Genomic DNA, 23370 nt, shown 5'->3' on the forward strand with positions numbered 1-23370 from the left:
CCAATAAAAACCATAACCATTCTATCAGATCTTTCAGCACTCTGACCGAGTTTACTTTTTACCGAGTTGACAAAAATTGAATTTTTCTTCTTCAGTCAAGGGGCAAGTGGTATAAACAGTAGACATTTAGTCTTCCTTCAAGTGGTATACACAGTAGACATTTAGTTTCTCCTCAGTTGATGTATAACTCTAAAACCTAATTAAAATAAACATATTTTAACCAAAATGAACATCTTAATCTATCAGGGAGATGGAGCTGACAGTTTATGGTTGTGACCACGGTGATTCCAATATCGTTTGTTTAAATCTATCAACAGTAGAGAACATTCCAGACCACGAGGGGTCTTATTGCTCTAGATGTAATGAGGACATAAGGGGTCCTTATGGTATAGGTGACCCTGCACATTCCTGATTCATTTAGGATTTTAGACCAAACTGACTGTTCACCAAATGTCCAGAAATATCTTTTAGGGAATCAAAGTTTTGAGAGAAATATTCTTTAAAAATAACTTTTTGGAAGATATATCCTTTTACATAAAATCATTTTCCAGTTCATATCCATTATTGTCAGTTTCTTTCATTTTAAACACTTTTTTTTATTTTTTTTTAAAGAGTTTGTTCCGAACAAGGGCATTTCTGGGCATAGAGCCAAACATTTTTTTCCCCTTATAAAATTCCCACAAAATACATTTAAAAAAAAAAAGCTCAAATAACGCAACAACAACAACAAACAAACAAACAAACAAAAGTTTCCCTGACGGACTTTCCCCCGACTTCCAAGAAATCCCTGATTCACTGTAAAAGCAAAGACCTCCAAGTGTATCTAGAACATAAAGCTGTGTGCATCTAAAAAAGAAGCTTGTAGACCAATATCAGAAGCCAGTCTAAAGCTTAAGTTATACCCAACCCAAGAACTACAATTAGCTAAGGCAAAATACCCATCCTGCATTGCTGAGTAGCAAAGAAATGTGCAGCCGCACAAGTTGTAACTCGATGCAAACGACACAGGGTGGGGGCATCTTGCGTTAAGTACTACAACAGGGTATACATTTGGTTTACATACAAGGATGGTTAATGGATTACATTGAAGCGGCCCACAGCGGTTTAAGGTGGTGCTAAGGTTAGTGAAAGCATATTAGTGGGTCTTACTGAACAAATTAATCCCTTGCCTTGTCCCTTGGTTGATGCTGCTCACAGAACTACCTGTAGAAGGAAAGGGAAGAGGGGAGGGGAGGGGAGGGGATGGGATGGGATGGGATGGGAGGGGAGGGGAGAGGAGGGGAGGGGAGAGTAGAGGAGAGGATCCCAATGATCTGAGATGCTGATCCACACATCCTGTCTGGTTGTCCATTGTGCTGTACGGCCAGACGGGGACAGAGTCTGGACTGGAGGTGTAGTCTGTCCTCGCCTAGCTGCTAGCTAGCTAATTACTGGCTAATAACCAATTACTGGTGCACTGCAACATTTCTGGACAGTTAGCAACATAGTTCAGAGACATTAAGTTCCCGCTGAGTTCTTCGGAGGATAGAAATGAAAGATGGTTCCATAATGAACGATGTACGATGAACTATTGAACAACTATCCAACATGCCAGAGAAGAACGCTCTGTACCAAAATACTCACCCTCCTTGCTGACCCCAAGACAACCCTTCAGCTCCAGAAGTGAGATGGCTTTGTCCTTGTTCAGGTCACAGTAGTCAGTGAACTTCCTGGCACATTTCTTGGGTTTGGCTTTCTTCTTGACGTATCTCTTGAAGGGCTTCAGCTCCTTCTTGTTGATGTCATGGCTGCTGTTGTTGTCCAGCTGGGTAAAGTACCAGTGGACCACCCTCTCCTCTAGAGTGTGGCTGGGGTCCGGCTCCATCAACCTGCACAGGACAACAGGGTTCAGACACAGGTAGAAGGAAAGGGAAGAGGGTTCGACTCAAACCTCCACAGGTACACCCAGTACTCATACACAGGTACACCCAGTACTCATACACAGGTACACCCAGTACTCATACACAGGTACACCCAGTACTCATACACAGGTACACCCAGTACTCATACACAGGTGCACCCAGTACTCATACACAGGTACACCCAGTACTCATACACAGGTACACCCAGTACTCATACACAGGTACACCCAGTACTCATACACAGGTACACACAGTACTCATACACAGGTGCACCCAGTACTCATACACAGGTACACCCAGTACTCATACACAGGTACACCCAGTACTCATACACAGGTACACCCAGTACTCATACACAGGTACACACAGTACTCATACACAGGTACACCCAGTACTCATACACAGGTACACACAGTACTCATACACAGGTACACCCAGTACTCATACACAGGTACACCCAGTACTCATACACAGGTACACCCAGTACTCATACACAGGTACACCCAGTACTCATACACAGGTACACCCAGTACTCATACACAGGTACACACAGTACTCATACACAGGTACACCCAGTACTCATACACAGGTACACCCAGTACTCATACACAGGTACACACAGTACTCATACACAGGTACACCCAGTACTCATACACAGGTACACCCAGTACTCATACACAGGTACACCCAGTACTCATACACAGGTACACCCAGTACTCATACACAGGTACACACAGTACTCATACACAGGTACACCCAGTACTCATACACAGGTACACCCAGTACTCATACACAGGTACACACAGTACTCATACACAGGTACACCCAGTACTCATACACAGGTACACCCAGTACTCATACACAGGTACACCCAGTACTCATACACAGGTACACCCAGTACTCATACACAGGTACACACAGTACTCATACACAGGTACACCCAGTACTCATACACAGGTACACCCAGTACTCATACACAGGTACACACAGTACTCATACACAGGTACACCCAGTACTCATACACAGGTACACCCAGTACTCATACACAGGTACACCCAGTACTCATACACAGGTACACACAGTACTCATACACAGGTACACCCAGTACTCATACACAGGTACACCCAGTACTCATACACAGGTACACCCAGTACTCATACAAAGGTACAGACACTCAGAACCTGCTCAGGTACACACCCAGAACCTGCTCAGGTACACACTCAGAACCTGCTCAGGTACACACTCAGGGCTCCAGATCTAATTCACCATTCCAAACCTAATGATAGAGATTTCAACATCATAGTTGACTGTTTAAGCTTGAGGGGAAAACATATCGTTAAGACTTACCTCCCACCACCAGAGGGGGTTGGTGAGTTAATGGCCTGGACCATGTCTGTGGTGAGGGCGTCTAAAAGGCTGGTGATGAATTCCACTTTTTTACCCTTCGGACAGCCTGTCACAGCAACACAGAGACAGCACAGTCAGTAGTAAACAATCACTACCACAGTCTCACAGCAACACAGAGACAGCACAGTCAGTAGTAAACAATCACTACCACAGTCTCACAGCAACACAGAGACAGCACAGTCAGTAGTAAACAATCACTACCACAGTCTCACTGCAACACAGAGACAGCACAGTCAGTAGTAAACAATCACTACCACAGTCTCACAGCAACACAGAGACAGCACAGTCAGTAGTAAACAATCACTACCACAGTCTCACTGCAACACAGAGACAGCACAGTCAGTAGTAAACAATCACTACCACAGTCTCACAGCAACACAGAGACAGCACAGTCAGTAGTAAACAATCACTACCACAGTCTCACAGCAACACAGAGACAGCACAGTCAGTAGTAAACAATCACTACCACAGTCTCACAGCAACACAGAGACAGCACAGTCAGTAGTAAACAATCACTACCACAGTCTCACAGCAACACAGAGACAGCACAGTCAGTAGTAAACAATCACTACCACAGTCTCACAGCAACACAGAGACAGCACAGTCAGTAGTAAACAATCACTACCACAGTCTCACAGCAACACAGAGACAGCACAGTCAGTAGTAAACAATCACTACCACAGTCTCACAGCAACACAGAGACAGCACAGTCAGTAGTAAACAATCACCACCACAGTCTCACTGCACCACAGAGAAAGCTTAGTCACTCTTCAACAGTCACTACCACAGTCTCACTGCAACACAGAGAAAGCATAGTCACTCTTCAACAGTCATTACCACAGTCACACTGCACCACAGAGAAAGCTTAGTCACTCTTCAACAGTCACTACCACAGTCTCACTGCAACACAGAGAACGCATAGTCACTGTTAGAAGACAACTAAGCTGTACTGAAATATAATGGCTTTGGCAGAAAGGTCTCAGGCTCCATTAAAAGGTCCAAGCTTGATGACCAGTGTTAATTATCTCGGGTAAACAGTATAACTATAGCAGATGGCTGAGCACAGTCTTAAGTATCTCTGGAAAACAGTAGACCTACAGCAGATGGCTGAGACCAGTGTTAAGTATCTCTGGTAAACAGTAGACCTACAGCAGATGGCTGAGCACAGTCTTAAGTATCTCTGGTAAACAGTAGACCTACAGCAGATGGCTGAGACTAGTGTAAGTATCTCTGGTAAACAGTATAACTACAGCAGATGGATGAGCACAGTGTTAAGTATCTCTGGTAAACAGTAGAACTACAGCAGATGGCTGAGACAAGTGTTAATTATCTCTGGTAAACAGTAGACCTACAGCAGATGGCTGAACACAGTGTTAAGTATCTCTGGTAAACAGTAGAACGACAGCAGATGGCTGAGCACAGTGTTAAGTATCTCTGGTAAACAGTAGAACTACAGCAGATGGCTGAGACCAGTCTTACGTATCTCTGGTAAACAGTAGAACTACAGCAGATGGCTGAGACCAGTGTTAATTATCTCTGGTAAACAGTAGAACTACAGCAGATGGCTGAGACCAGTGTTAAGTAGCTCTGGTAAACAGTAGAACTACAGCAGATGGCTGAGCACAGTGTTAAGTATCTCTGGTAAACAGTAGAACTACAGCAGATGGCTGAGACCAGTGTTAAGTATCTCTGGTAAACAGTAGAACTACAGCAGATGGCTGAGACCAGTGTTAATTATCTCTGGTAAACAGTAGAACTACAGCAGATGGCTGAGCACAGTGTTAAGTATCTCTGGTAAACAGTAGAACTACAGCAGATGGCTGAGCACAGTGTTAGGTATCTCTGGTAAACAGTATAACTACAGCAGATGGCTGAGCACAGTGTTAGGTATCTCTGGTAAACAGTAGAACTAAAGCAGATGGCTGAGACGAGTGTTAATTATCTCTGGTAAACAGTAGACCTACAGCAGATAGCTGAACACAGTGTTAAGTATCTCTGGTAAACAGTAGAACTACAGCAGATGGCTGAGACCAGTGTTAAGTATCTCTGGTAAACAGTAGACCTACAGCAGATGGCTGAGACCAGTGTAAGTATCTCTGGTAAACAGTAGACCTACAGCAGATGACTGAGACCAGTGTTAAGTATCTCTGGTAAACAGTAGAACTACAGCAGATGGCTGAGACCAGTGTAAGTATCTCTGGTAAACAGTAGACCTACAGCAGATGGCTGAGACGAGTGTAAGTATCTCTGGTAAACAGTAGACCTACAGCAGATGACTGAGACCAGTGTTAAGTATCTCTGGTAAACAGTAGAACTACAGCAAATGGCTGAGACCAGTGTAAGTATCTCTGGTAAACAGAAGACCTACAGCAGATGACTGAGACCAGTGTTAAGTATCTCTGGTAAACAGTAGAACTACAGCAGATGGCTGAGACCAGTGTAAGTATCTCTGGTAAACAGTAGAACTACAGCAGATGGCTGAGACCAGTGTAAGTATCTCTGGTAAACAGTAGAACTACAGCAGATGGCTGAGACCAGTGTTAAGTATCTCTGGTAAACAGTATAACTACAGCAGATGGCTGAGCACAGTGTTAAGTATCTCTGGTAAACAGTAGAACTACAGCAGATGGCTGAGACAAGTGTTAATTATCTCTGGTAAACAGTAGACCTACAGCAGATGGCTGAACACAGTGTTAAGTATCTCTGGTAAACAGTAGAACTACAGCAGATGGCTGAGCACAGTGTTAAGTATCTCTGGTAAACAGCAGAACTACAGCAGATGGCTGAGCACAGTGTTAAGTATCTCTGGTAAACAGTAGAACTACATCAGATGGCTGAGACCAGTCTTAAGTATCTCTGGTAAACAGTAGAACTACAGCAGATGGCTGAGACCAGTGTTAATTATCTCTGGTAAACAGTAGAACTACAGCAGATGGCTGAGACCAGTGTTAAGTAGCTCTGGTAAACAGTAGAACTACAGCAGATGGCTGAGCACAGTGTTAAGTATCTCTGGTAAACAGTAGAACTACAGCAGATGGCTGAGACCAGTGTTAAGTATCTCTGGTAAACAGTAGAACTACAGCAGATGGCTGCGACCAGTGTTAATTATCTCTGGTAAACAGTAGAACTACAGCAGATGGCTGAGCACAGTGTTAAGTATCTCTGGTAAACAGTAGAACTACAGCAGATGGCTGAGCACAGTGTTAGGTATCTCTGGTAAACAGTATAACTACAGCAGATGGCTGAGCACAGTGTTAGGTATCTCTGGTAAACAGCAGAACTACAGCAGATGGCTGAGCACAGTGTTAAGTATCTCTGGTAAACAGTAGAACTACAGCAGATGGCTGAGACCAGTCTTAAGTATCTCTGGTAAACAGTAGAACTACAGCAGATGGCTGAGACCAGTGTTAAGTAGCTCTGGTAAACAGTAGAACTACAGCAGATGGCTGAGACCAGTGTTAAGTATCTCTGGTAAACAGTAGACCTACAGCAGATGGCTGAGACCAGTGTAAGTATCTCTGGTAAACAGTAGACCTACAGCAGATGACTGAGACCAGTGTTAAGTATCTCTGGTAAACAGTAGAACTACAGCAGATGGCTGAGACCAGTGTAAGTATCTCTGGTAAACAGTAGACCTACAGCAGATGGCTGAGACGAGTGTAAGTACCTCTGGTAAACAGTAGACCTACAGCAGATGACTGAGACCAGTGTTAAGTATCTCTGGTAAACAGTAGAACTACAGCAAATGGCTGAGACCAGTGTAAGTATCTCTGGTAAACAGAAGACCTACAGCAGATGACTGAGACCAGTGTTAAGTATCTCTGGTAAACAGTAGAACTACAGCAGATGGCTGAGACCAGTGTAAGTATCTCTGGTAAACAGTAGAACTACAGCAGATGGCTGAGACCAGTGTAAGTATCTCTGGTAAACAGTAGAACTACAGCAGATGGCTGAGACCAGTGTTAAGTATCTCTGGTAAACAGTATAACTACAGCAGATGGCTGAGCACAGTGTTAAGTATCTCTGGTAAACAGTAGAACTACAGCAGATGGCTGAGACAAGTGTTAATTATCTCTGGTAAACAGTAGACCTACAGCAGATGGCTGAACACAGTGTTAAGTATCTCTGGTAAACAGTAGAACTACAGCAGATGGCTGAGCACAGTGTTAAGTATCTCTGGTAAACAGCAGAACTACAGCAGATGGCTGAGCACAGTGTTAAGTATCTCTGGTAAACAGTAGAACTACATCAGATGGCTGAGACCAGTCTTAAGTATCTCTGGTAAACAGTAGAACTACAGCAGATGGCTGAGACCAGTGTTAATTATCTCTGGTAAACAGTAGAACTACAGCAGATGGCTGAGACCAGTGTTAAGTAGCTCTGGTAAACAGTAGAACTACAGCAGATGGCTGAGCACAGTGTTAAGTATCTCTGGTAAACAGTAGAACTACAGCAGATGGCTGAGACCAGTGTTAAGTATCTCTGGTAAACAGTAGAACTACAGCAGATGGCTGCGACCAGTGTTAATTATCTCTGGTAAACAGTAGAACTACAGCAGATGGCTGAGCACAGTGTTAAGTATCTCTGGTAAACAGTAGAACTACAGCAGATGGCTGAGCACAGTGTTAGGTATCTCTGGTAAACAGTATAACTACAGCAGATGGCTGAGCACAGTGTTAGGTATCTCTGGTAAACAGCAGAACTACAGCAGATGGCTGAGCACAGTGTTAAGTATCTCTGGTAAACAGTAGAACTACAGCAGATGGCTGAGACCAGTCTTAAGTATCTCTGGTAAACAGTAGAACTACAGCAGATGGCTGAGACCAGTGTTAAGTAGCTCTGGTAAACAGTAGAACTACAGCAGATGGCTGAGACCAGTGTTAAGTAGCTCTGGTAAACAGTAGAACTACAGCAGATGGCTGAGACCAGTGTTAAGTAGCTCTGGTAAACAGTAGAACTACAGCAGATGGCTGAGCACAGTTTTAGGTATATCTGGTAAACAGTAGAACTACAGCAGATGGCTGAGCACAGTGTTAAGTATCTCTGGTAAACAGTAGAACTACAGCAGATAGCTGAGCACAGTGTTAAGTATCTCTGGTAAACAGTAGACCTACAGCAGAGGGCTGAGGCCAGTGTTAAGTATCTCAGGTAAACAGTAGAACTACAGCAGATGGCTGAGACCAGTGTTAAGTATCTTGGGTAAACAGTAGAACTACAGCAGATGGCTGAGACCAGTGTTAAGTATCTCTGGTAAACAGTAGAACTACAGCAGATGGCTGAGCACAGTGTTAAGTATCTCTGGTAAACAGTAGAACTACAGCAGATGGCTGAGACCAGTGTTTAGTATCTCTGGTAAACGGTAGAACTACAGCAGATGGCTGAGACCAGTGTTAAGTATCTCTGGTAAACAGTAGAACTACAGCAGATGGCTGAGACCAGTGTAAGGTATCTCTGGTAAACAGCAGAACTACAGCAGATGGCTGAGACGAGTGTTAAGTATCTCTGGTAAACAGTAGAACTACAGCAGATGGCTGAGCACAGTGTTAAGTATCTCTGGTAAACAGTAGAACTACAACAGATGGCTGAGACGAGTGTTAAGTATCTCTGGTAAACAGTAGAACTACAGCAGATGGCTGAGCACAGTGTTAAGTATCTCTGGTAAACAGTAGAACTACAGCAGATGTCTGAGACCAGTGTTTAGTATCGCTGGTAAACAGTAGAACTACAGCAGATGGCTGAGACCAGTGTTAAGTATCTCTGGTAAACAGTAGAACTACAGCAGATGGCTGAGACCAGTGTAAGGTATCTCTGGTAAACAGCAGAACTACAGCAGATGGCTGAGACGAGTGTTAAGTATCTCTGGTAAACAGTAGAACTACAGCAGATGGCTGAGCACAGTGTTAAGTATCTCTGGTAAACAGTAGAACAACAACAGATGGCTGAGACCAGTGTTAAGTATCTCTGGTAAACAGTAGAACTACAGCTATACCTGGTGATGAATGGAGATGGAAAAAGGAGAAAACACTATTTTTACACCCTATAATAAAGACTCTAGAGGTGATTTAGAGTTGTGTTATAAATGACACCCTATAATACAAAACACTACAGGTGATTTAGAGTTGTGTTCTAAATGACACCCTATAATAAAGACTCTACAGGTGATTTAGAGTTGTGTTCTAAATGACACCCTATAATAGAAAACACTACAGGTGATTTAGAGTTGTGTTCTAAATGACACCCTATAATAAAGACACTACAGGTGATTTAGAGATGTGTTCTAAATGGCACCCTATAATAAAGACACTACAGGTGATGTAGAGTTGTGTTCTAAATGACACCCTATAATAAAGACACTACAGGTGATTTAGAGTTGTGTTCTAAATGACACCCTATAATAAAGACTCTACAGGTGATTTAGAGTTGTGTTCTAAATGACACCCTATAATAAAGACACTACAGGTGATTTAGAGTTGTGTTCTAAATGACACCCTATAATAAAGACTCTACAGGTGATTTAGAGTTGTGTTCTAAATGACACCCTATAATAAAGACTCTACAGGTGATTTAGAGTTGTGTTCTAAATGACACCCTATAATAAAGACTCTACAGGTGATTTAGAGTTGTGTTCTAAATGACACCCTATAATAAAGACTCTACAGGTGATTTAGAGTTGTGTTCTAAATGACACCCTATAATAAAGACTCTACAGGTGATTTAGAGTTGTGTTCTAAATGACACCCTATAATAAAGACTCTACAGGTGATTTAGAGTTGTGTTCTAAATGACACCCTATAATAAAGACACTACAGGTGATTTAGAGGTGTGTTCTAAATGGCACCCTATAATAAAGACTATAATAAAGACTATAATAAAGACACTACAGGTGATGTAGAGTTGTGTTCTAAATGGCACCCTATAATAAAGACTATAATAAAGACTCTACAGGTGATTTAGAGTTGTGTTCTAAATGAAACCCTATAATAAAGACTCTACATGTGATTTAGAGTTGTGTTCTAAATTACACCCTATAATAAAGACACTACAGGTGATTTAGAGTTGTGTTCTAAATTACACCCTATAATAAAGACAGTACAGGTGATTTAGAGTTGTGTTCTAAATGACACCCTATAATAAAGACACTACAGGTGATTTAGAGTTGTGTTCTAAATGACACCCTATAATAAAGACACTACAGGTGATTTAGAGTTGTGTTCTAAATGACACCCTAAAATAAAGACACTACAGGTGATTTAGAGTTGTGTTCTAAATGACACCCTATAATAAAGACTCTACAGGTGATTTAGAGTTGTGTTCTAAATGACACCCTATAATACAAAACACTACACGTGATTTAGAGTTGTGTTCTAAATGACACCCTATAATAAAGACACTACAGGTGATTTAGAGGTGTGTTCTAAATGGCACCCTATAATAAAGACTATAATAAAGACTATAATAAAGACACTACAGGTGATGTAGAGTTGTGTTCTAAATGGCACCCTATAATAAAGACACTACAGGTGATTTAGAGTTGTGTTCTAAATTACACCCTATAATAAAGACTCTACAGGTGATTTAGAGTTGTGTTCTAAATGACACCCTATAATAAAGACTCTACAGGTGATGTAGAGTTGTGTTCTAAATGACACCCTATAATAAAGACACTACATGTGATTTAGAGGTGTGTTCTAAATGACACCCTATAATAAAGACACTACAGGTGATTTAGAGTTGTGTTCTAAATGACACCCTATAATAAAGAAACTACATGTGATTTAGAGTTGTGTTCTAAATGACACCCTATAATAAAGACTCTAGAGGTGATTTAGAGTTGTGTTGTAAATGACACCCTATAATAAAGACACTACAGGTGATGTAGAGTTGTGTTCTAAATGACACCCTATAATAAAGACACTACAGGTGATTTAGAGATGTGTCCTAAATTACACCCTATAATAAAGACACTATAGGTGATGTAGAGTTGTGTTCTAAATGACACCCTACAATAAAGACTATAATAAATACTCTACAGGTGATTTAGAGTTGTGTTCTAAATGACACCCTATAATAAAGACTATAATAAAGACTCTACAGGTGATTTAGAGTTGTGTTTTAAATGACACCCTATAATAAAGACACTACAGGTGATTTAGAGTTGTGTTCTAAATGACACCCTATAATAAAAACACTACAGGTGATTTAGAGTTGTGTTCTAAATGACACCCTATAATAAAGACACTACAGGTGATTTAGATGTGTGTTCTAAATGACACCCTATAATAAAGACACTACATGTGATTTAGAGTTGTGTTCTAAATGACACCCTATAATAAAGACTCTAGAGGTGATTTAGAGTTGTGTTCTAAATGACACCCTATAATAAAGACACTACAGGTGATGTAGAGTTGTGTTCTAAATGACACCCTATAATAAAGACACTACAGGTGATGTAGAGTTGTGTTCTAAATGACACCCTATAATAAAGACACTACAGGTGATTTAGAGTTGTGTTCTAAATGACACCCTATAATAAAAACACTACAGGTGATGTAGAGTTGTGTTCTAAATGACACCCTATAATAAAGACTATAATAAAGACTCTACAGGTGATTTAGAGTTGTGTTCTAAATGACACCCTATAATAAAGACTATAATAAAGACTCTACAGGTGATTTAGAGTTGTGTTCTAAATGGCACCCTATTATCCATTACTTTTGTTTTGACTGGAGCCCACAGCAGTGCACTACATAAGAAATAGGGTACGGTTTGAGACGAAGCCATAGATGAGAGGCAGGCAGCAGTGTGTAGTTGGGCAGCGCAGACCTGTTAACTTTTACGATAGCGTGCTGAACACCTCGGGTGGCTCTCTTTAATTGCCCAGATGCATGGTTTTAATAGCACACTGGACTAGGCCAATGTTTTATCCCCCTAATTCTGTCTCTTAAAGAGAAACTTCAAACACCAGCTAAGATATATAATCATCCCTCTCCCTCTCCCACCTCCCCAACCCTCTCTCTCTCTCTCTCTCTCTCTGAGAGTGTTGTGTCGTTGTGTTGTTCGGTGGGAGGTGGCCTCCTCTAACCTTAACCCGCCAGGTGAATCTAATTACCATGTCCTAGATGTGACAAGTCGGGCTCTGGGAAGCACCGCCTCACTGCTTCTGAACCCGACTGTTAAATTGGGGCGATATGAAGTGCGACCCCGTATGTAGAACAGCACCCTGTGTGTCTACGTACAAAATAGAACCCGATTCCCTTTGCAGTTTCCTATTGTTGACCAGGGCCCATAGGATAAAGGGGGCAGTTTCCTATTGTTGACCAGGGCCCATAGGGTGAAGGGTGCAGTTTACTATTGTTGACCAGGGCCCATAGGATAAAGGGGGCAGTTTCCTATTGTTGACCAGGGCCCATAGGGTGAAGGGAGCAGTTTCCTATTGTTGACCAGGGCCCAGAGGGTGAAGGGTGCAGTTTCCTATTGTTGACCAGGGCCCATAGGGTGAAGGGTGCAGTTTCCTATTGTTGACCAGGGCCCATAGGGTGAAGGGTGCAGTTTCATATTGTTGACCAGGGCCCATAGGGTGAAGGGTGCAGTTTCCTATTGTTGACCAGGGCCCATAGGGTAAAGGGTGCAGTTTCCTATTGTTGACCAGGGCCCATAGGGTAAAGGGGGCAGTTTCCTATTGTTGACCAGGGCCCATAGGATAAAGGGTGCAGTTTCCTATTGTTGACCAGGGCCCAAAGGGGTGAAGGGTGCAGTTTCCTATTGTTGACCAGGGCCCATAGGGTGAAGGGTGCAGTTTCATATTGTTGACCAGGGCCCATAGGGTGAAGGGTGCAGTTTCCTATTGTTGACCAGGGCCCATAGGGTAAAGGGGGCAGTTTACTTATGTTGACCAGGGCCCATATGGTGAAGGGTGCAGTTTCCTATTGTTGACCAGGGCCCATAGGGTGAAGGGTGCAGTTTCCTATTGTTGACCAGGGCTCATAGGGTAAAGGGTGCAGTTTCCTATTGTTGACCAGGGCCCATAGGGTGAAGGGTGCCGTTTACTATTGTTGACCAGGGCCCATAGGGTAAAGGGTGCAGTTTCCTATTGTTGACCAGGGCCCATAGGGTGAAGGGGGCAGTTTCCTATTGTTGACCAGGGCCCATAGGATAAAGGGTGCAGTTTCCTATTGTTGACCAGGACCCATAGGGTGAAGGGTGCAGTTTCCCATTGTTGACCAGGACCAAAAGGGTGAAGGGTGCAGTTTCCTATTGTTGACCAGGGCCCATAGGGTGAAGGGTGCAGTTTCCTATTGTTGACCAGGGCCCATAGGGTGAAGGGTGCAGTTTCCTATTGTTGACCAGGGCCCAGAGGGTGAAGGGTGCAGTTTCATATTGTTGACCAGGGCCCATAGGGTGAAGGGTGCCGTTTCCTATTGTTGACCAGGGCCCATAGGGTGAAGGGTGCAATTTCCTATTGTTGACCAGGGCCAATAAGGTGAAGGGTTGCAGTTTCCTATTGTTGACCAGGGCCCATAGGGTGAAGGGTGCAGTTTCCTATTGTTGACCAGGGCCCATAGGGTAAAGGGGGCAGTTTACTATTGTTGACCAGGGCCCATAGGGTGAAGGGTGCAGTTTCCTATTGTTGACCAGGGCCCATAGGGTGAAGGATGCAGTTTCCTATTGTTGACCAGGGCACATAGGGTAAAGGGTGCAGTTTCCTATTGTTGACCAAGCCCCATAGGGTGAAGGGTGCAGTTTCCTATTGTTGACCAGGGCCCATAGGGTGAAGGGGGCAGTTTCCTATTGTTGACCAGGGCCCATAGGGTGAAGGGTGCAATTTACTATTGTTGACCAGGGCCCATAGGGTAAAGGGTGCAGTTTCCTATTGTTGACCAGGGCCCATAGGGTGAAGGGTGTAGTTTCCTATTGTTGACCAGGGCCAATAGGGTAAAGGGTGCAGTTTCCTATTGTTGACCAGGGCCCATAGGGTGAAGGGCGCAGTTTCCTATTGTTGACCAGGGCCCATAGGGTAAAGGGTGTAGTTTCCTATTGTTGACCAGGGCCAATAGGGTGATGGGTGCAGTTTACTATTGTTGCCCAGGGCCCATAGTGTATCGGGGGCAGTTTCCTATTGTTGACCAGGGCCCATAGGGTGAAGGGGGCAGTTTCCTATTGTTGACCAGGGCCCATAGGATAAAGGGTGCAGTTTCCTATTGTTGACCAGGGCCCATAGGGTGAAGGGTGCAGTTTCCTATTGTTGACCAGGGCCCATAGGGTGAAGGGTGCAGTTTCCTATTGTTGACCAGGACCCATAGGGTGAAGGGTGCAGTTTCCTATTGTTGACCAGGGCCCATAGGGTGAAGGGTGCAGTTTCCAATTGTTGACCAGGGCCCATAGGGTGAAGGGGGCAGTTTCCTATTGTTGACCAGGGCCCATAGGGTGAAGGGTGCAGTTTCATATTGTTGACCAGGGCCCATAGGGTGAAGGGTGCAGTTTCCTATTGTTGACCAGGGCCCATAGGGTAAAGGGTGCAGTTTCCTATTGTTGACCAAGCCCCATAGGGTGAAGGGTGCAGTTTCCTATTGTTGACCAGGGCCCATAGGGTGAAGGGGGCAGTTTCCTATTGTTGACCAGGGCCCATAGGGTAAAGGGTGTAGTTTCCTATTGTTGACCAGGGCCCATAGGGTGAAGGGTGCAGTTTCCTATTGTTGACCAGGGCCCATAGGGTGAAGGGTGCAGTTTCCTATTGTTGACCAGGGCCCATAGGGTGAAGGGTGCAGTTTCCTATTGTTGACCAGGGCCCATAGGGTGAAGGGTGCAGTTTACTATTGTTGACCAGGGCCCATAGGGTGAAGGGTGCAGTTTCCTATTGTTGACCAGGACCCATAGGGTGAAGGGTGCAGTTTCCTATTGTTGACCAGGGCCCATAGGGTGAAGGGTGCAGTTTACTATTGTTGACCAGGGTCAAGAGGGTGAAGGGTGCAGTTTCCTATTGTTGACCAGGGCCCATAGGGTGAAGGGGGCAGTTTCCTATTGTTGACCAGGGCCCATAGGGTGAAGGCGGCAGTTTCCTATTGTTGACCAGGGCCCATAGGGTAAAGGGGTCAGTTTCCTATTGTTGACCAGGGCCCATAGGGTAAAGGGGGCAGTTTCCTATTGTTGACCAGGGCCCATAGGGTAAAGGGGGCAGTTTACTATTGTTGACCAGGGCCCATAGGGTAAAGGGTGCAGTTTCCTATTGTTGACCAGGGCCCATAGGGTGAAGGGTGCAGTTTCCTATTGTTGACCAGGGCCCATAGGGTAAAGGGGGGGGGGGTTACTATTGTCGACCAGGGCCCATAGGGTAAAGGGGGGGTTTCCTATTGTTGACCAGGGCCCATAGGGTAAAGGGGGGGGGGGGGGGTTTACTATTGTTGACCAGGGCCCATAGGGTAAAGGGGGGGGGGTTACTATTGTTGACCAGGGCCCATAGGGTAAAGGGGGGGGGTTACTATTGTTGACCAGGGCCCATAGGGTAAAGGGGGAGGTTACTATTGTTGACCAGGGCCCATAGGGTAAAGGGGGGGTTACTTTTGTTGACCAGGGCCCATAGGGTAAAGGGGGGGGGGGTTTACTATTGTTGACCAGGGCCCATAGGGTGAAGGGGGCAGTTTCCTATTGTTGACCAGGGCCCATAGGGTAAAGGGGGGGGTTTACTATTGTTGACCAGGGCCCATAGGGTGAAGGGGGCAGTTTCCTATTGTTGACCAGGGCCCATAGGGTAAAGGATGCAATTTTATGAAGGAACTGAAGATCTCTTAAGAATCCTTTTAGTCCTAGTATGTCTGTTTCTGGTCAGAGGGTGTGGTAGTCTGGTTTGTGGTGTGGTAGTCTGGGTTAGGGTGTGGTAGTCTGGGTTAGGGTGTGGTAGTCTGGGTTAGGGTGTGGTAGTCTGGGTTAGGGTGTGGTAGTCTGGTTTGTGGTGTGGTAGTCTGGGTTAGGGTGTGGTAGTCTGGGTTAGATTGTGGTAGTCTGGGTTAGGTTGTGGTAGTCTGGGTTAGGGTGTGGTAGTCTGGTTTTTAGTGTGGTAGTCTGGGTTAGGGTGTGGTAGTCTGGGTTAGAGTGTGGTAGTCTGGGTCAGGGTGTGGTAGTCTGGGTCAGGGTGTGGTAGTCTGGGTCAGTGTGTGGTAGTCTGGGTCAGGGTGTGGTAGTCTGGTTTTTAGTGTGGTAGTCTGGGTTAGGGTGTGGTAGTCTGGGTTAGGGTGTGGTAGTCTGGGTCAGTGTGTGGTAGTCTGGGTCAGGGTGTGGTAGTCTGGGTCAGGGTGTGGTAGTCTGGGTCAGGGTGTGGTAGTCTGGTTTTTAGTGTGGTAGTCTGGGTTAGGGTGTGGTAGTCTGGGTCAGTGTGTGGTAGTCTGGGTCAGGGTGTGGTAGTCTGGGTCAGGGTGTGGTAGTCTGGGTTAGGGTGTGGTAGTCTGGGTCAGGGTGTGGTAGTCTGGGTCAGGGTGTGGTAGTCTGGGTCAGGGTGACGTCAGACCTACAGACCGTTAACGTCATGTGACTAATAGAGTTAGACCGGAAAGGATTCAATCCAAGGTGTTACAGAGACAATGAGCCTTTTTTTTAAAAAAAGGTGCTCCAAGCTTCAGCCAAGATCTGTAGCATTTTTCCATGAATACCGTCTCCGTGAACGTCAGGGACATTGCGTCTGAAAGGCTCATTGATGTGGCTGTGTTTCATAATACCATGTTTTATAACGTACATTGGCATTGACGTGACTCACTGGTCTTGTTTGTTGTGGCGGCTCGCTCGTGAACGTCCCCGTCCCACTATAGTACTTTAATATAACTCCAATCAGCCACTCAGCCAGCCCCCATGGTTCCCAACACCTCTAGCTTCCCCCCGGCAGCCTACACCCCGCCCCTCCCTCTTCCCGGTCACCAACACTTACAACTTCCATAAAACAAACCGTACATGTGCGGCACAGTCAGAAGCCTTGCTCCACTCTGTAAAGTGTCCAGATGCCGGGAATGAAACACAACACTTTAAAGGACATGGTGAAACAGAGAGAGAACAGGGAACCAAAACAACTGAGTAACCAGTAAGCATTAACCTGGTCCCAGACCTGTTCCTGCTGTCAGGTAGTCTGGTCCCAGAACTGGTCCTGCTATCAGGTAGTCTGGTCCCAGACCTGTTCCTGCTATCAGGTAGTCTGGTCCCAGAACTGTTCCTGCTATCAGGTAGTCTGGTCCCAGACCTGTTCCTGCTATCAGGTAGTCTGGTCCCAGACCTGTTCCTGCTATCAGGTAGTCTGGTCCCAGACCTGTTCCTGCTATCAGGTAGTCTGGTCCCAGAACTGTTCCTGCTATCAGGTAGTCTGGTCCCAGAACTGTTCCTGCTATCAGGTAGTCTGGTCCCAGACCTGTTCCTGCTATCAGGTAGTCTGGTCCCAGACCTGTTCCTGCTATCAGGTAGTCTGGTCCCAGAACTGTTCCTGCTATCAGGTAGTCTGGTCCCAGACCTGTTCCTGCTATCAGGTAGCCTGGTCCATGACCTGTTCCTGCTATCAGGTAACCTGATCCCAGACCTGTTCCTGCTATCAGGTAGCCTGGACCCAGACCTGTTCCTGCTATCAGGTAGTCTGGTCCCAGAACTGTTCCTGCTATCAGGTAGTCTGGTCCCAGACCTGTTCCTGCTATCAGGTAGTCTGGTCCCAGAACTGTTCCTGCTATCAGGTAGTCTGGTCCCAGAACTGTTCCTGCTATCAGGTAGTCTGGTCCCAGAACTGTTCCTGCTATCAGGTAGTCTGGTCGATGACATGTTCCTGCTAACAGGTAGCCTGGTCCATGACCTGTTCCTGCTATCAGGTAGCCTGGTCCATGACCTGTTCCTGCTATCAGGTAGTCTGGTCCATGACATGTTCCTGCAATCAGGTAGCCTGGTCCCAGAACTGTTCCTGCTATCAGGTAGCCTGGTCCATGACCTGTTCCTGCTAACATTCCACTCAACATGTTTGCCATGAGAAGGAGTAGCAAGAAGTGAAATGTTAGCAGGAAAATGTCTGGGACCAGGATAGTAGAGGCACAAGAAGTGAGTACAGGAACTACATGAAAAAAGTAAAAACTTTTAGTAGAGACGAGTGAACCCGTGGTTATAGTAGGGACTAGCGAGCCCTTGGCTTTAGTAAAGAATAGTGAACCCGTGGTTATAGTAGGGACTAGCGAGCCCTTGGCTTTAGTAAAGATTAGTGAACCCGTGGTTATAGTAGGGACTAGCGAGCCCTTGGCTTTAGTAAAGAATAGTGAACCCGTGGTTATAGTAGGGACTAGCGAGCCCTTGGCTTTAGTAAATAATAGTGAACCCGTGGTTATAGTAGGGACTAGCGAGCCCTTGGCTTTAGTAAAGAATAGAGAGTCCTTGGCTTTAGTAGAGAATAGAGAGTCCTTGGCTTTAGTAGAGACTAGTGAGCTCTTGGTTTTAGTGGAGAATAGTGAGCCCTTGGCTTCAGTAAAGACTAGTGAGTCCTTGGCTTTAGTAGAGACTAGTGAGCCCTTGGCTTTAGTAGACACTAGTGAGCCCTTGGCTTTAGTAGAGAATAGTGAGCCCTTGGCTTTAGTAGAGACTAGTGAGCTCTTGGTTTTAGTGGAGAATAGTGAGCCCTTGGCTTCAGTAAAGAATAGAGAGCCCTTGACTTTAGTAAAGAATAGAGAGCCCTTGACTTTAGTAGAGAATAGTGAGCCCTTGGCTTTAGTAGAGAATAGTGAACCCTTGGCTTTAGTAAAGACTAGTGAGCTCTTGGTTTTTGTGGAGAATAATGAGCCCTTGGCTTCAGTAAAAACTAGTGAGCCCTTGGCTTTAGTAGAGACTAGTGAGCCCTTGGCTTTAGTAGAGACTAGTGAGCCCTTGGCTTTAGTAGACTAGTGAGCCCTTAGATTTAGTAAAGAATAGTGAGCCCTTGGCTTTAGTAAAGACTAGTGAGCCCTTGGCTTTAGTAGAGACTAGTGAGCCCTTGGCTTTAGTAGAGAATAGTGAGCCCTTGGCTTTAGTAGAGACTAGTGAGCCCTTGGCTTTAGTGGAGACTAGCAAGCCCTTGGCGTTAGTAGAGACTAACGGGCCCTTGGCTTTAGTAGAGACTAATGAGCCCTTGGCTTCAGTAGAGACTAGTGAGCCCTTGGCTTTAGTAGAGACTAGTGAGCCCTTGGCTTTAGTAAAGAATAGAGAGCCCTTGGCTTTAGTAGAGACTAACGGGCCCTTGGCTTCAGTAGAGACTAGTGAGCCCTTGGCTTTAGTAGAGACTAGTGAGCCCTTGGCTTTAGTAAAGACTAGAGAGCCTATGGCTTTAGTAGAGACTAACGGGCCCTTGGCTTCAGTAGAGACTAGTGAGCCCTTGGCTTTAGTAAAGAATAGAGAGTCCTTGGCTTTAGTAGAGAATAGAGAGTCCTTGGCTTTAGTAGAGACTAGTGAGCTCTTGGTTTTAGTGGAGAATAGTGAGCCCTTGGCTTCAGTAAAGACTAGTGAGTCCTTGGCTTTAGTAGAGACTAGTGAGCCCTTGGCTTTAGTAGACACTAGTGAGCCCTTGGCTTTAGTAGAGAATAGTGAGCCCTTGGCTTTAGTAGAGACTAGTGAGCTCTTGGTTTTAGTGGAGAATAGTGAGCCCTTGGCTTCAGTAAAGAATAGAGAGCCCTTGACTTTAGTAAAGAATAGAGAGCCCTTGACTTTAGTAGAGAATAGTGAGCCCTTGGCTTTAGTAGAGAATAGTGAACCCTTGGCTTTAGTAAAGACTAGTGAGCTCTTGGTTTTTGTGGAGAATAATGAGCCCTTGGCTTCAGTAAAAACTAGTGAGCCCTTGGCTTTAGTAGAGACTAGTGAGCCCTTGGCTTTAGTAGAGACTAGTGAGCCCTTGGCTTTAGTAGAGACTAGTGAGCCCTTGGCTTTAGTAGAGACAAGTGAGCCCTTGGTTTAGTAGAGAATAGTGAGCCCTTGGCTTTAGTAGAGACTAGTGAGCCCTTGGCTTTAGTGGAGACTAGCAAGCCCTTGGCGTTAGTAGAGACTAACGGGCCCTTGGCTTTAGTAGAGACTAATGAGCCCTTGGCTTCAGTAGAGACTAGTGAGCCCTTGGCTTTAGTAGAGACTAGTGAGCCCTTGGCTTTAGTAAAGACTAGAGAGCCCTTGGCTTTAGTAGAGACTAACGGGCCCTTGGCTTCAGTAGAGACTAGTGAGCCCTTGGCTTTAGTAGAGACTAACGGGCCCTTGGCTTCAGTAGAGACTAGTGAGCCCTTGGCTTTAGTAGAGACTAGTGAACCCTTGGCTTTAGTAAAGACTAGAGAGCCTATGGCTTTAGTAGAGACTAGTGAACCCTTGAAACTCAGCAAAGACCTCAAAAAGAAAACAAAAACAGAAGCAGAGGCACATTGACTAGGAAAAACTGGATGTTCAGTACAATATTTAAGCTCCTATATACACTCTCATCAATACATACACTCTGATATACAATCTAATCAATATATAAGGTCCTAAAAACACTCTCACCAATATATAAACTCTTAGAAATACTCGCATCAATAAATAAGCTCTTTTATACACTCATAAATATATAAGCTCTCATCACCACCCCTCTCTCCACTAGGATTCTCTGCCTCTAACACAATTACAGGGGCTGAGTCACTGGCTTACTGGTGCTCTTCCATGCCGTCCCTTGGAGGGGTGCGTCACTTGAGTGGGTTGAGTCACTGACGTGATCTTCCTGTCCGGGGTGGCGCCCCTCCTTGGGTGTGCCGTGGTGGAGATCTTCGTGGGCTATACTCGGCCTTGTCTCAGGATGGTAAGTTGGTGGCTGAAGATATCCCTCTAGTGGTGTGGGGGCTGTGCTTGGCAAAGTGGGTGGGGTTATATCCTGCCTGTTTGGCCCTGTCCGGGGGTATCGTCGGATGGGGCCACAGTGTCTCCCGACCCCTCCTGTCTCAGCCTCCAGTATTTATGCTGCAGTAGTTTGTGTCGGGGGGCTAGGGTCAGTCTGTTATATCTGGAGTATTTCTCCTGTCTTATCCGGTGTCCTGTGTGCATTTAAGTATGCTCTCTCTAATTTTCTTTTTCTCTTTCTTTCTTTCTTTCTTTCTTTCTTTCTTTCTTACTCTCTCTCTCTGAGTACCTTAGCCCTAGGACCGTGCCTCAGGACTACCTGGCCTGACAACTCCTTGCTGTCCCCAGTCCACCTGGCCCGGCTGCTGCTCCAGTTTCAAATGTTCTGCCTGCGGCTATGGAAACCTGACCTGTTCACCGGACGTGCTACCTGTCCCAGACCTGCTGTTTTCAACTCTCTAGAGAAAGCAGGAGCGGTAGAGATACTCTGAATGATTGGCTATGAAAAGCCAACTGACATTTACTCCTGAGGTGCTGAACGTTGCACCCTCGACAACCACTGAGATTATTATTATTTGACCCTGCTGGTCATCTATGAACATTTGAACATCTTGGCCATGTTCTGTTATAATCTCCACCCGGCACAGCCAGAAGAGGACTGGCCACCCCACATAGCCTGGTTCCTCTCTAGGTTTCTTCCTAGGTTCTGGCCTTTCTAGGGAGTTTTTCCTAGCCACCGTGCTTCTACACCTGCATTGCTTGCTGTTTGGGGTTTTAGGCTGGGTTTCTGTACAGCACTTTGAGATATCAGCTGATGTACGAAGGGCTTTATAAATACATTTGATTGGTTTACATTTTATGTAAGTTCTTGTATACACTCTCACCAATATACAGTATATCACAACACGCTGTTATATACAATCTCATCAATATATAAGCTCCTCAATACACTCTCGCCAATGTATGAGATCTTGTATACACTCTCACCAATATATAAGCTCATCAAGACACTATCATCAATACATATGCTCTAATAAACACTCTCATCAATATATAAGCTCTTATATACACTCTCATCAATATATAAGCTCTTATATACACTCTCATCAATATATAAGCTCTTATATACACTCTCACCAATATATAAGCTCTTATATACACTCTCATCAATATATAAGCTCTTATTTACGTTCTCATCAATATATACGTTTTAAATATACACTTTCATTAATTTATAAGCTCTTATATACACTCTCATATATATAGTGTGGAGAACAAGTATTTGATACACTGCCGATTTTGCAGGTTTTCCTACTTACAAAGCATGTAGAGGTCATAGGTACACTTCAACTGTGAGAGACAGAATCTAAAACAAAAATCCAGAAAATCACATTGTATGATATTTAAGTAATTAATTTGCATTTTATTGCATGACATAAGTATTTGATCACCTACCAACCAGTAAGAATTCCGGCTCTCACAGACCTGTTCATTTTTCTTTAAGAAGCCCTCCTGTTCTCCACTCATTACCTGTATTAACTGCACCTGTTTGAACTTGTTACCTGTATAAAAGACACCTGTCCACACACTCAATCAAACAGACTCCAACCTCTCCACAATGGCCAAGACCAGAGAGCTGTGTAAGGACATCAGGGATGAAATTGTAGACCTGCACAAGGCTGGGATGGACAATAGGCAAGCAGCTTGGTGAGAAGGCAACAACTGTTGGCGCAATTATTAGAAAATGGAAGAAGTTCAAGATGACGGTCAATCACCCTCGGTCTGGGGCTCCATGCAAGATCTCACCTCGTGGGGCATCAATGATCATGAGGAAGGTGAGGGATCAGCCCAGAAATACACAGCAGGACCTGGTCAATGACCCTGGGACCACAGTCTCAAAGAAAACCATTAGTAACACACTACGCCGTCATGGATTAAAATCCTGTTGTTTGTAGGTGACCAAATACTTATTTTCCACCATAATTTGCAAATAAATTCATTAAAAATCCTACAATGTGATTTTCTGGATTTTTTTTCTTCAAATATTGTCTGTCATAGTTGAAGTGTACCTATGATGACAATTACAGGCCTCTCTCATCTTTTTAAGTGGGAGAACTTGCACAATTGGTGGCTGACTAAATACTTTTTTGCCCCACTGTATAAGATCCAAAATACACTTGTATATACTTTTTTATATATATTGTTTTAAACCTTTATTTAACTAGGCAAGTCAGTTTAGAAC

The 23370-nt window shown here is 44.7% G+C and overlaps 1 protein-coding gene across 1 annotated transcript in view; it reads right to left on the reverse strand.

Moving 5' to 3' along the window:
- Positions 1–1022: 1022 nt before the first annotated feature.
- The window catches only part of LOC139398830 (SPARC-related modular calcium-binding protein 1-like), a 34205-nt gene continuing 11857 nt past the window's right edge, over positions 1023–23370 (reverse strand). The window contains exons 3-5 of the mRNA XM_071144608.1: positions 3249–3354; positions 1624–1868; positions 1023–1203 (exon numbers count right to left, since the gene is read on the reverse strand). Of these exons, the coding sequence (XP_071000709.1) occupies positions 1136–1203; positions 1624–1868; positions 3249–3354 (419 nt within the window). The 3' untranslated portion in view covers positions 1023–1135. The remainder of the gene's footprint in view (positions 1204–1623; positions 1869–3248; positions 3355–23370) is intronic.

The sequence above is a fragment of the Oncorhynchus clarkii genome, unplaced genomic scaffold (assembly GCF_045791955.1).
Source record: "Oncorhynchus clarkii lewisi isolate Uvic-CL-2024 unplaced genomic scaffold, UVic_Ocla_1.0 unplaced_contig_2432_pilon_pilon, whole genome shotgun sequence".
Taxonomy (NCBI): domain Eukaryota; kingdom Metazoa; phylum Chordata; class Actinopteri; order Salmoniformes; family Salmonidae; genus Oncorhynchus; species Oncorhynchus clarkii.